This window comes from Panicum virgatum, chromosome 3N (genome assembly GCF_016808335.1).
Source record: "Panicum virgatum strain AP13 chromosome 3N, P.virgatum_v5, whole genome shotgun sequence".
Taxonomy (NCBI): domain Eukaryota; kingdom Viridiplantae; phylum Streptophyta; class Magnoliopsida; order Poales; family Poaceae; genus Panicum; species Panicum virgatum.
The window spans coordinates 37,839,142-37,852,527 of record NC_053147.1 but is presented as its reverse complement, the minus strand read 5'-3'; the positions used below and the strand labels follow the sequence as shown (position 1 = coordinate 37,852,527).

At 48.7% G+C, this 13,386-nt stretch overlaps 2 protein-coding genes across 2 annotated transcripts; both read right to left on the bottom strand.

Annotated features, from left to right (window-relative positions):
* Nucleotides 1-885: 885 nt before the first annotated feature.
* Nucleotides 886-3,057, bottom strand: LOC120665894 (adenine/guanine permease AZG1-like). Its single transcript, XM_039945612.1, has one exon. The coding sequence runs from the start codon at nucleotides 2,895-2,897 to the stop codon at nucleotides 1,209-1,211; it is 1,689 nt and encodes a 562-aa protein (XP_039801546.1). The 5' UTR covers nucleotides 2,898-3,057; the 3' UTR covers nucleotides 886-1,208.
* Nucleotides 3,058-5,725: 2,668 nt separating this feature from the next.
* LOC120668152 (40S ribosomal protein S3-2-like) lies at nucleotides 5,726-6,398 on the bottom strand. The gene is made up of 2 exons (XM_039948068.1): nucleotides 6,154-6,398; nucleotides 5,726-6,053 (listed from the first exon to the last, which is right to left on the bottom strand). Exons 1-2 carry the CDS (start codon nucleotides 6,343-6,345, stop codon nucleotides 5,787-5,789), a joined length of 459 nt encoding a protein of 152 aa, XP_039804002.1. The 5' UTR covers nucleotides 6,346-6,398; the 3' UTR covers nucleotides 5,726-5,786.
* Nucleotides 6,399-13,386: the final 6,988 nt, after the last annotated feature.

Here is a 13,386-nt window from a genome sequence, read left to right as displayed (position 1 = left end):
TAAGCAGATTACAAATTCATGGTGGACCAATTTTCACGCATGTGCCTAGTTGTTGTATTCCTGATGTAATTTTACTCTAGGTTTAAAATGGTTTCAGGGTCAATTTTTATTTATGGATATATTTTAGTCAGACATTCCGTATGCCATATGCGAGTAAGATTTCCACCTAAATTTTAGATTTGGTTCGTTAATTTGGTCCGCCTCGTGTCATTGACAGATGGACCTTAGTCTATCCCGTATACGAGTCAGACCAATTCCTCTGTCCACGACTCGATTACGTAAGTCACAACAAATTAACGCACATGCACTGGTACGTATCCGGTACTTATATCAACTTTGTCTGTAGCAACGTACATATACAATTGCCTACTTTTTTCAAATACGGATTTGAAATTGAATAGAAAAAAGTACCGAAAATTGGATTCGGATATCTTCATATCATATCTATATCTATATCAAAATCATATACGACTCTAAATATTAACATTTTCAGCTATAAGAATATAGATAATTTGAATTTTCAAACATCCATATCCATATCTAGCCTGACAATACTATTGCAGCAACCAGAGACCTGAGCGTACAGCAAGTCTGACAATCATGTCTTCAGTGTGGTCTACAAATATCTTTAAGTCGAATATTCGCCTTGGAGGTACTCCGTTGAGAGAAACGGTGTTCTTTTTTGTTTTAAAAAATGTAGTTAGTATTCCCTAGAAAATGTATCAAAATGAAAAAATCGATTGAAATATGAAAAGAAGTGTGAAAAAGCAAGTTGAGATGTGGCTGGTAGTTGGTGTTGATTTGTTACGAGAGAAAGATACTACTGACTGACTGGTAGCTGGTGGGTGGTGCTGATTTGGTATGAGAGAAAAACACTGCTGGCTGTGACAAGACAAAGAAACAGAGTGATTTTCTTGCTGTCTCAGCAACAAATCTGTCCCAGGTAGATCAATATGTTTAGGATTGAAGCTGGGATTGAGATGATACAAGGGAAACACCAACCTCTGTCACTGGATATCCACAACTCATTCCAAAAATAAAACTATATAGACGAGTATTCTACATACTAGAATTTTGATCTATTTTACCTAGTACAGTAGATCCTGATGTTAAATTCCTAATTAAAAAAAAATGAAATTTGGAGAGAAAGGGACAAAATGGGATATATCCAAGAGGAAAAGCGGGAAAGCACGAAAGGGGAAGAAAGGCTATGCTGATTCCGTCTCCTTCCCCTGCACTGCCTCGCCGCCACTACTCCTCTCGGCGCCGCCTCCGACCTTCCGGCGGCAGCCCAGCCTTGCGGCCGCCTCGCACGCCCAGTCCCACGAGTGCAGGAGCATGTACGAGCCGATGCCGCCGATGAGCCCGTAGGCGATGGAGTAGGTGAGCGGCATGAGCGCCAGCGTCAGGAACGCCGGCACGGCCTGCTGCATGTCGTTCCAGTCCACCTCCGCCACCGCGCGCATCATCATCACGCCCACCAGCACCAGCGGCGGCCCGACGGCCCAGGACGGGATCGACGCCAGCAGCGGCGTGATGAACAGCGCCGCCGTGAAGTAGGCCGCCGCCGTGAGCGCCGTCAGCCCCGTCCGGCCGCCCTCCCGGATCCCCGTGGAGGACTCGATGAATGCCGTCACGGGGGACGTGCCGAGGAGCGAGCCGAAGACGATCGCCGACGCGTCCGACATGAAGGCGAAGTACTGCCCCTCGAAGTCGCCCGTGGCGTCGTCGACGAAGCCGGCGAACCGCGCCATGGAGTAGAGCCCGCCGGTGGTGTCGAGGATGTCGACGTAGAGGAAGGTGAAGAGCGCCTCCCAGAAGTAGCCGTGGCCGATGCCGCGGAAGTCGAGCGCGCCGGCCGTGGAGCGGATCCGGTGCACGTCGAACACCTTCTTGAAGTAGTGGAAGCTGTCGTCGCCGGCGGGCGTGTCCGGGAACACGGTGACGGCGGTGTGGCGCGGCCAGGACACGAAGGTCACGAACAGGATGCCGTAGATCATGGCGCCCTTGACGTTCTTGATAAGGCAGAAGGCGATGATGAGGAACCCCACGAGGGCGAGCCAGAAAGTCGGGGAGGTCATGCGCCCCGAGAGGCAGAGTATGGCCCCGGAGACGGTGCCGCCCGGCATCAGCGCCACCGTGCCATTGGGGAACGTCACCACGGGCGCCACGGACGCGCGCTGCGACGCCGGGCACGCGCCGAGCGTGACCAGCGTCGACGAGCTAAACCCCACGAGCCCGACGCCCTCGTTGCTCTGCAGCCCGATGAAGGCCAGGAACAGCCCGATCCCCGCGGACGCCGAGATCCGCACGGGTTTGGGGATGAACTGGGCGAGCTTTGACCGCAGGCCCACCACCGAGATGAAGAGGAAGATGAGGCCCTCGAGGAACACCGCGGTGAGCGCCGTGCGGTAGGGGAGCGTGCCGGAGCCGTGGAATCCGACGACGGTGTAAGCGAAGTAGGCGTTGGTGCCCATCCCGGGCGCCAGCGCGATGGGGAGGTTCGCGAAGGCGCCCATGATGAAGGACCCGATCACGGACGACGCCGCGGTGGCGACGATCAGGTCCCGGCGGGCGCGCGCCACGCAGGCGGCGTACCCGGGGTCCACGGGCGGGAACTTGCACCCGGGGGACGGCGCGTCGCAGTCGTCGACGGTGCATGTGGCGCCGGAGTCGGACAGGATGGAGGCGTTGACGGCGAGGATGTAGGCCATGGTGAGGAACGTGGTCGTGCCGGCGCGCAGCTCCGTGGTGAACGTGGTCCCGCGCGCCGCGAGGCGGAACCGCAGCCCGAGCCAGGATCGCTCCACCGCCGCGTTGAGCCGGCCGAGCTTGGTCGTGGGCGACGCCGCCGCGTGCTCCCCGCTGCTTGCGCTCGGGATGATGGAGCTGGCCATGGCGGCGCGTGGGGATGGTGTGTGGTTGTGTTCGTCTGTTCGAGTGCGTGTGTTTGGGATCTTTTTAATGAGACGATGTGGGGCCAGTCAAAGGCTGAGGTAATCAGGAGAGAGAGAGAGTCTTATAAAAAATCAGGTGAGAGAGAGAGGGAAAAGATCACAAAATTCCAATCAGTTGTCTTCTTTTGTGTTTGAGATGAGAAAATTGGCTAGAGCACATCCTTCAAACATGGTCTTTGCTGGAAGCCACTAAAAGAGAAAGGCTTTGCTGAAGCACACTCTTCAAACATATCAATTTGCCACTGGACATCGCACCTCATATTTTATCCATTTTAATTGCAAAGCGCTAAAAAGGACAACTTTGCCCCTATCCCTGTCCGTTCAGGCGACACGGGCGGACTCGTGCCGGCGACTGTTCCGCTACGTTCATCTCTTCCTGGCAACATGCGGCCGCGGTGGCGGCGGCACATCACGCGGGGATTCTTCCTACACCCTATTCGGCTGACCGCATAAATAATATATGACGGGTAAAATAAATAGTATTCTGTGAGAGGAAATAAGCCGAGACAAACCAATGCTAGATAAGCCGAACAACCTCCTAGTGCGCAGCTCCTCCCAACAACAGCTAGTTCCGGTGGAGGCAGGGTTCCCCTTTTCGGTCGGAAAGACCGAAATTTCGGTGATTTTTTTCGTTTTCGGTGAACACCGGGATACGAATTTCGGTCCGGAAAGTTTGTGATTTCGGTTTCAAATTCAAAAGTATGAAAGTCAAACTTCGGTCAAAAAAACGAAATTCGCTATAGTGAAAACGAAATTGTGAACCAAAATTCGCTACAGTAGATTATCAATTCTATCCTAATACCAAAATATTTATGGTGATTATCTAAACACATCTCTCTCTTATTCAAGTGTAGGGGATTTCTCGCTCTACCCTATTCATTGAGTAATCGGCTACATCACTGTATACCAAAAATGCAAAAAGTATTATTTGTAGAGAAGTTAGAAAATATAAGGTATGAGAGATGAGTAATCAGCTGGCGATATGTTTGCGGCCTTAAAATTTCATTGACCAATGCTTAGAGGCTGTTTGCAACATCGAAATCCCGAAGAAAACGTTTGAAATGACCCACAACTAGGCTTTTTCGAATTGCAATAACTATAGGCCAGAAATAAAAGCTTCCATGTGTCTCTTAGAGATCCTAAATTTTTGCTTTGGCTGGTAAGAATGTCCGGCTGAAGTTGGGCACTGCCTGCAATTTTTCATGTGATAAAAACGATCGTATAATCATTATATCAGAAAGGTCTTAGATACAAGTGGATTTTCGGGTATTAACATGATTTCCAGTTAAAGCTTGGACTACTGTTTTTTGTCAAACAAATGCAACGCTCTACCATCAGGGCGCATGAGGGCACTCCCAATGATACATTTATTGTGGTTTCTATATGTATTAATTAGGCTGTTACATTAATATTTTGCTGATGTGTCAATAGATTAATTGAAGAGGGAGAGCACAAAACAAAGAAACCGTTTCTTGGAGGAGAAACGGAGTCTACGCGCGGAACGAGACGCTTGGAAACGGGAAAAATCACGTAGGGGAGACCTGGGTCGTGTCGTCCTCTCTCATCCCGGATCGATTGCTCCGCCCCAGATCCCCTTCTCGTGCACTCTCTCTTGCCGGCAGACTTGCTTCCCTTGCTCGCAGGCATGGCGCGCAGCAAGCAGCCCCACATCTTGCCATGCAGCTAGGCCTCCTACCCCCTCCTTCCTGCCTCGCATCCCCGGCGTTCCAGTTTGGCACCGCTGCTGGGAGGACCCACGGGGCGTGCGGCCCCGGCCTTCTCCGACGCGCGGCAGGGTGCCAAAGTAGCTGCGGCCTGCGGCCGGCAGGCTTGCCATGTTCGAGGACGGAGCAGGGCTCACGGCCGCCGGCGGGGCATGGGCGCATAGCTCGCGGCCAGGGAGGACCCACGGAGCGCGCGGCGCCGACTTTCTTCAGGGCGCGGCAGGCCGCAGGGCACAGAGCAGTAGCGGCCGCCGGCTCCGCCGCTGGGATGTCCTCCGCGTCACGCTCGCTCTGTTGTTTGTGCACATACAATCCGAAAACGAGAGTGAAGATGACGGTTTATGATTGGTCAGCCTTTTATATAGGCACTGGGATAAAATTTAGCACGGGGAATGATGGTTTCTTGCTATAATATCCTATGCTGTAGAAACTGCTGATAGTTTTTTGCGTTGGGACTGCCCTAAAATGCGCTGACTGTGGCGTGAACAGACAAAAAGCGTAAGAAAGAGAAAAGGAACGAAAAACATGATGTGTTTCAAACGTCATTCGTGACTTCATCGATTTTTTGTAGCCTTCTAAGCAAAAATGTGTTTCTTGTTTCCCGTGAAGATTAAAAATAAATTGACCTTCTTATGATACTGAAGAAACAGCTGGCTAGACCATGTGCTAGTCAGAACACTAATCTGTTGGCACGACCTGCGTTCAAACTTAACGACACTAAACAATTCAACACGTTGTTGTTTGTCCATTTGACAAGCAGTACGAGGCACTTCGAACTGCGAAGGCAGCACCAACATGTGTATCCGTGACTATAGTACAGAACTGCGCTTTAGTCCCGGTTGCCAACGGGCATTTATCCCGGTTTTCCAACCGGGATTGAGCATCCGGGACAAATGTGCTTTGTCTATTTGTCCCGGCACCTCACGACCCGGGACCAATGTTATTTTTCCAAAATAAAAAAAAGAATCCCGCAGGCCCAACCTCGCCCACACGCCGGCTCTCTCCTTTCCAAATCTCTGATGACAAAATCATTCACGAAACCAATCACAATCGAAATCCACAAACAAATCATTCATATAATCTATCCCAAATCATTCACATAATTTCAATCCCAGAATTTCAATCCCAGAATCATTGAAGAAAAAAGAAAGAAAACAAAGAGGGCTACTATGATTGAATCAATCCCAAACTCCATCTTCTCCACGCACGCCATAGCCCAGCGCCGCCTCCGTGCGTCGCCGCTCGCCGCGGCCCTACGTCGTGGCCGCCGTCCCGCATCGGTGCGCATGGGGGTGACACGGACCTCGACGCCGGAGTAGCCGTCCTCGGCAAGCTCGTTAAGCTCCGCGAAGAACACGCCATCTGCCACGAACTGCGCGCGAGAAAGTGAGCACGCCAGACATCAGACTTCAAATCCACGGGATATGCAAGCCGAGCTCGGGATCTAGATGAGGGGAGGGTTCGTGGCCTACCTTCCGCTTCTTGCTGATCGCGTGAGTGGTCGCCATTGGCAGCTCGCTTGCGCCGCGGGAGCAGCTCGCCGTGGCATGATGCGCCACCACTCGCCGCGGCTCGATCCGGCACAGGTCCGGCCGGCCGCGCCCCTCCTTGGCCTGGATCGACCTCATCCCGAAGCTAGAAGAGAGAGGGAGAAGATAAGGCATGCAACGAATGGTTGGTTGGCAGAACTCGAGAGGAGAGAGATAAAATAGATGGAGACCAGTCTTTTGTCCCGGTGATTGGCTGGACCCGGGACAGATGCACTTCTTTTGTCCCGATTAGTGGCTCCAACCGGGACAAAAGGTGCATGTCCCGGTTAGAGCCACCAACCGGGATAAAAGGGGGTTCTTTTGTCCCGGTTGGTGCCTCCAACCGGGACAAAAGGCCTCTGTCCTCTCCGCTGGCCCGGCTAGCCGTTGGATCCAGGATAAAAGCTATCTTTTGTCCCGGGCCCAAAGGCAGCCGGGACAAATGGTCTGAAACAAAGGCCTGTTCTGTACTAGTGTGAGCGAGTTTGGATGCAAGGCGCCGAGGTCGATTGGTGACGGCGACGCGGCGAGATGCCTGGGGATAAGCCAAGCGTGCACGCCTACCGCATGGGCGACTGCTGACCATGTGTTGGGTACATGACCGAACGGTATGATAGTATCCGAGGCGAGCAACCACTTTATTTTGTACCATTTCATGAGGGCATATTGCTGAGCAGAGCTCGCCAATAATTCTGCTCCCTTCAACATCCGAGGTTGACAACGGGGTTGTCAGCTGCCTCTCCTTTCCCACGGGCTTGCTTGTATAAGCTGCTACTACGTCTTTGTTCCTGGAATCCAATATTTTGGAAGTCCTTGCATATATACTCCTGTAAATTATTGCTTTTCTTTTTTGCTCTGGTAGGGAGATTCTGTTAGAGCATCTTCAGCAGATTGCTCATATTCACACCTAATACAAAAAACAACCATTTGAGAGATTTTAGAGATGAGAGACAGCTCCAGCAGTAGGTTGCCCAATACAAATTTTTTTTGAGCAATTGCCAAAAACTCACCTCCTCTCCCTTAGATGTAGGGGAGGAGCAAGCCGTTGAAGCCCTCTCCCCTATCAGCGGTTGGCTTGGCGAGCCGGACTTGTTGGAATTATCGGTCGTCAAAAACGCCGATAAGAAAGGAAAACGGGAAAAGGAGAAGAAGTCCAAAAGAAACCCGTTAAGCGCCCTGATCGGGGGCCCAACCAGCCCATGGTTGTGACCCCAGGTCACCCAACGCCATATAAAATAAGGGGTGGGGGCCGGCTCCTGTGACAGCAGAGTAAAAACCTAGTTAGAGGCCTAACCCTACACCCTACAGCCACCCGATCTATGGTGGCGCTGGAGTCACCTGAAGGTCACCGCTGCTAAGCTTTCGTCCTCCCCTCGCAGAGAGGACAGTGTCACTGGAGGCCGGAAGGACGCCGGTACCCGCCGTGGACTTCCACGACTCCGGCGAGTACGACTACGGCGAGTGCTACTGCGCCGACGACTACGCCAACTGAGATGGCCAGCGCGTCGACGACGAACCCGATGCCGCTTCTCGCTGGTCTAGATCTAACTCTCTCATGTAATTTTTTAAGGGTTGTGCTTACTTGAGTAGATGTAGATCCCGTATGAGTATAAGTTTTAAGTTCTAAGCATGTTTAGATCCTATATTTGGTATCAGTCGCCTAAACATCTACTCTGTGAGCCATTAGAACTCTAGATCTAGATCCAGTTTTAGATCTTGGTTGGTTTTCTCTCTCGGTTCAAGTTTTAGTTCATGTTTCAAGTAGATCTATAAGTTTTATGTGTAGATCTCGCATGGTTAGTACTAGATCCGAGAAATAAGAAGGAGATGAAATGAATAAACTTTAGATCCAAAAGTTCCCACCCTTTAGAAACGCCAAACCCCATCAGATCCGCAAGAATCGCCATAAGTCGCACGGCATAAGAACCCATGGGGCACTGAGCCTCCACGGCGCACACACAAAAAAAAGGCTGGATGTCGCATCTCGGCATGAGCATAAGGCTACGCGGGGCATCAAGGCTCCCGCGGCGGCGCGCGCATAAGAAATCATGGGGCACAGAGCCACCATGGTGTACAATAAGAACACACACACACAAAAAAGAAAGCATGCGCGGCTCGACGGCCGGCCATCAGTCACGGCCGCGTGGGGATCCAAGGTCCCCACGGCAGCACATTAGAGAACCGCGGCGTCGGCGAACTGCGGAGGCAGGCCACCTCCATGGCCGCCACTAAGGGCGCCACAGACGGCGCACCACCGCGGCCCGCCAGCAGTCGCGCGGAGGTCCTGCAGAGGGGCATGAGATGGCGCCGGCATCAGGCAGCGCGCGAACCGACTGACGCCGGATGGTGGCGGAGCTCCGGCTCACCCGCACCCGCCTCGGCGGTGCTTGAGGGGTGGCCGTTGAGCGCCGCCACCGGCCGGCGAACGTCCGGCTCAACGCCGGCGAGCCACCCAGGCAGCATGAGCGGCAGCCGTTGCGGATGAGAGGCGCCGGCGGCTATGGTTGGAGAGAGAGAGAGAGAGAATGGAAATGAGCTAGGGTTTTTTCCCGTGAGAACCGGATGAGTCGTTATATACCCGTGAAAATCGCTCCTAGCCATCTGATCTAGGTTTGGTGGGATCAATGGCTCAGATTAGCCGGCCATTGGGGGAGCCGAGCCGGGCCATTTTGGCGGCCCAAGGGGAGCCGAGCCGGGCCGGTTTGGCGGCATAGCCATTGGCTGTTGGGCCACCAGCCCAGGCGGGGTGGGGGGAGCCGCGGCGCGGCTGGGCCAGTTGGCCGGCCCGCCCATCGGTTTTTGGGCATTAAGCCCATTAGGATTTAAGCCCCTTAAGTTTTTCTCCATTTAGTCATTTCTGAGTTTCAATTTTCAGTATTTTAGATTCTAAATTCATATGAGCTCCAAATGAATTTAATTTTGAGTATATTTACATTGAAAATTTTGAGAAATTTTAAGATTTACTGTTCTGAGTAAATGAAACCAACGTGAATTTTATTCGGAATTATTTAAGTTTATTTTGAGCATTTATTTAATTTCTGACCAACATTGTTATTAAATAATTGCCATAAGTTATTAAGTTTAGTTTAAGTTTATTTTGGTTCTGCCCAACGGTGATGCAAAATTAAGTTTCCGCTGCGTTCCTTACGCTAAGTTTATTTTGTTTCCGCCCAACAGTGATGCAAAATATCATTCATGAGTTAAATAAGCATTTAATTTGTTTCTGCCCAACGGTGATGCAAATTACTTGTTTATGTCTTAATCTGGCCAATGCTGATTAATTCATTTATTTATGTTGTCATTACTGATTAAATTCTTGTTTACTTGTTCATACTCAGATCCCTCTCCCGCCAGCATCATAGCTTATGTCAATGGTGTGGAGAAGCTTCCTGCCGATAACTTCGTCAGATGGAGCCGTGAGATCCATCTCATTCTGGTGATGTTGGATAAGGACCACTCCATGAGAGACCCAGAGCCTGTAGCACCAGTTGCATAAGGGACTGATGATACATCCCTTGCCGAGCGCACTGCTGCTTATGAGAAGGAGAAAGAGCGTTGGGAGCGCTCCGACAGAGTGGCGCTCATGGTCATGGACTTGACCATCAGCCCCACAATCAGGGGAGCGCTTGAGAAGGAGCCTAAGAATTCTAAGAGCTTCATGACTAACATTGAGACGTACTTTAAGGGCTCTGCAAAGGCCGCATCCAGTACTCTCTTGTCTCAGCTCATGAACACTAAGTACAACGGGCAAGGCAATGTCAGAGAGCACATTATGGGGATGGTCAACATGAGGGATAAGCTTCAGGACCTCGATTGCCCCCTTAATGATGCTACATTGCTTCACCATGTTATGATCTCACTCCCACCAGCCTTTGAGACCTTCAAGGTAAACTACAATGGTAGTGATAAGAAGTGGGACATAACCACTCTCGTGTCTAAGTGTGCACAAGAGGAAGAAAGGCTTCGCGCTCAGAACCTTGATTTCATCAACCACGTTAGACAAGGTGGTCGAAGAAACAACAACAATAGGGTCTCTCGTTCCAAGAAAGATAAGAAGGGTAAGAAACCCTATGATGGTCCTAAGCAAGATGGCTCCTCCTCTAAGACATTAAAGTGCTACCATTATGGCAAAGAAGGCCACATCACTAAGAACTGTGAGGAGTTTAAGAAGTGGTGCGTTAAGAAAGGTAATGACGACATTATTTCTTTAGTCGATGAATCCTTTTATGCATATTTTCCCATAAGTACTTGGTGGATTGACTCAGGTGCCACTATTCATGTTACTAATTCCCCACAGGGATTGTCTGGCGTGCGGACTATAAGAAGGGGGACCCGAAGTCTCAGGGTCGTTAATGGAGTTGAAGCAGACATGGAGGCCATTGGGACTCTTCAGTTAGAGCTTCACGACGGCTTCACACTTCGCCTATTAGATGTCCTTTATGTTCCGTCCATTCAGAGAAACTTAATTTCTATTTCTAAATTAGATCATGATGGATTTTCGTGCACAGTTTGGGAACAATAGATGTGTAATAAGATGTGATGGTGACTTAATTTGTTATGCACCTTCGCATGATGAGCTTTATTTATTGTCCTTAAGTAATATCTCTGTGATGAATGTAAGCGATGTCAACCATAAGCGCAAGAGAAGTAATGAGACTTCGTCGAAATTATGGCACTCACGTTTAGGCCATATTTCGAAGGGGAGAATGGAGTGTCTCATTAGAGAAGAGATACTCCCAAAATTAGACTTCTCTGACTTAGATCAATGCATTGATTGTATTAAGGGAAAATTTGCAAAAAAAATTAAAAAGAATGGAGCTAAGCGCAGTTCAGAATTATTAGAATTAATTCACACTGATATATGCGGTCCATTTAATGTAAGATCAGTGGATGGATTTAGTTACTTCATTACATTCACTGATGATTTCTCCCATTATGGTTATATTTACCCTATAAGAGAAAAGATTGAAGCACTTGATAAGTTTAAAATCTTCAAAGCTGAAGTAGAAAATCAACATGAGTTGAAGATTAAAGTGGTAAAATCAGACAGAGGGGACGAATATTATGGGAGACATGCCATGTATCAACAAATCCCCGGTCCCTTTGCTAAGTTCCTTCAAGAAAATGGAATAGTAGCTCAGTATTCCACTCCTGGCAAACCTCAGCAAAATGAAAACGGATGCGCTGAGCCTAGGCAAATTAATCTTGAGGAAATGTAGACTCATGACCCCACTCCAATGACTCAAAATTATTATGTGCCTATGACTCAATTTACAACAGCACCTCAGGTAACTGTTCCTCCAGAAGTTAATGCGGAGAGAACGCCTGCCATTAGTGAGCATGAGAATGTGCTTGTAAATAATGAGCATCAAAATGAAATTGTGGAAGAACCTGTTGAGCAACCACAGGATCAGATTGCTAATGGGACACAGGAGGCACAACAAGAGCACATAGCTGAGCCCACAACCTCTAAGAAGATCGACACGAGAAAGGAAATCAACTATCTCAGAAGATTTTGTGTACATGAGTGAAGGGCACGATATGGGAAAAGTTGATGATCCTAACTCGTTTAAGGAAGCGATGAGTAGTGAATACTCCCACAAGTGGATTGAGGCAATGGAAGAAGAGCTGAAATCCGTGAGCACAAATAAGGTATGGGACTTAGTAGAAATTCCTGAAGGAGCTAAGAAAGTAGGCTGTAAGTGGGTCTACAAAACTAAGTATGACTCCAAAGGGAAAATCGAACAGTTCAAAGCAAGACTTGTGGCTAAGGGATTCACACAGAGAGAAGGAATCAATTATATAGAAACCTTCTCGCCTGTATCAAAGAAGGACTCGTTCAAGATCGTTATGGCTCTAGTAGCTCATTTCGATCTTGAGTTACATCAGATGGATGTTAAGACTGCGTTCCTTAACGGTGATTTGCATGAGAATGTATACATGGCGCAACCGGAAGGTTTCGTTATGGAAGGCAAAGAATAGTTAGGATGCAAACTAAAGAAATCCATTTATGGATTAAAACAGGCATCCGAACAATGGTACCTTAAGTTTGATGAAGTAATTAAGAAATCAGGCTTCGTCGAAAATGTAGTGGACAACTACATATATATTAAGATCAAGGAGAGCTCTTTTATTATGCTCGTGCTTTACGTGGATGACATCCTATTAGCTAGCAGTGATGAGAACTTGCTGTATGAGACAAAAGGATTTCTCTCATCGAACTTTGACAAGAAGGATCTTGGTGATGCCTCTTATGTTCTAGGCATTGAGATACACGGAGACATGTCCAAGTGTGCATTAGGAGGACTATCTCAAAAGTCTTATATAGAGAAAGTTCTTAAAAGATATAATATGCACAAATGTTCAGGCACAACTGCTCCAGTTGTTAAGGGCAATAAGTTTGGGCAATTTCAAAGTCCCAGGAATCAACTAGAAATTGATCAAATAAGAACGATTCCATATGCTTCAGTTGTCGGAAGCCTTATGTATGCACAAGTGTGCACACGCCCTGACTTAGCATTTATTACCGAGATGCTTGGTAGATTTCAGTCCAATCCAGGAATGGACCACTAGAAGGCGGTTAAGAAAGTTCTGTGTTATTTGCAGAGCACTAAGGAATACATGCTCACATATAAGAAAAGTGAGAATTTAGAAGTAGTTGGCTATTCAGACGCCGACTTTGCAGGTTGTGTTGACACTAAGAAGTCGACATTAGGTTATGTCTTCTTGCTTGCAAATGGAGTGATTTCATGGAAAAGCTCTAAGCAATCACTTATAGCAGCATCTACGATGCAAGCTGAGTTTGTGGCATGTTATGAGGCCGTCGGGCAAGCTGTGTGGCTTAAGGGTTTTATTCCCGGACTAAGAGTGGTAGACAGCATAAGCAAACCACTAAGATTATACTGCGATAATAAAGTCCGTAGTTTTCTATGCTAACAACAACAAATTGAGTGGCGCTGCCAAGCACATCGATATTGAGTATTTTGTTGTAAAGGATAGAATCCAAGATCATACCATTGAGTTGGAGCATATAAGTACTAAGGAAATGCTCGCGGATCCATTAACAAAAGGCTTAGCTCCCAATAATTTTCATGAACTTATTACCGGCATGGGATTATCGAATAGCCTGTGATCTTGGAACAAGAGGGTCATGAGACAACCATCTCCCATTAGGAT

Coding starts and splice junctions, on each gene's coding strand:
- LOC120665894 (XM_039945612.1), bottom strand. CDS start 2,897: ATGGCCAGCTCCATCATCCCGAGCGCAAGCAGCGGGGAGCACGCGGCG.
- LOC120668152 (XM_039948068.1), bottom strand. CDS start 6,345: ATGCCTTATCTTCTCCCTCTCTCTTCTAGCTTCGGGATGAGGTCGATC. Junction 6,054..6,153: donor CGATCAGCAAGAAGCGGAAG/GTAGGCCACGAA, acceptor TCTCGCGCGCAG/TTCGTGGCAGATGGCGTGTT.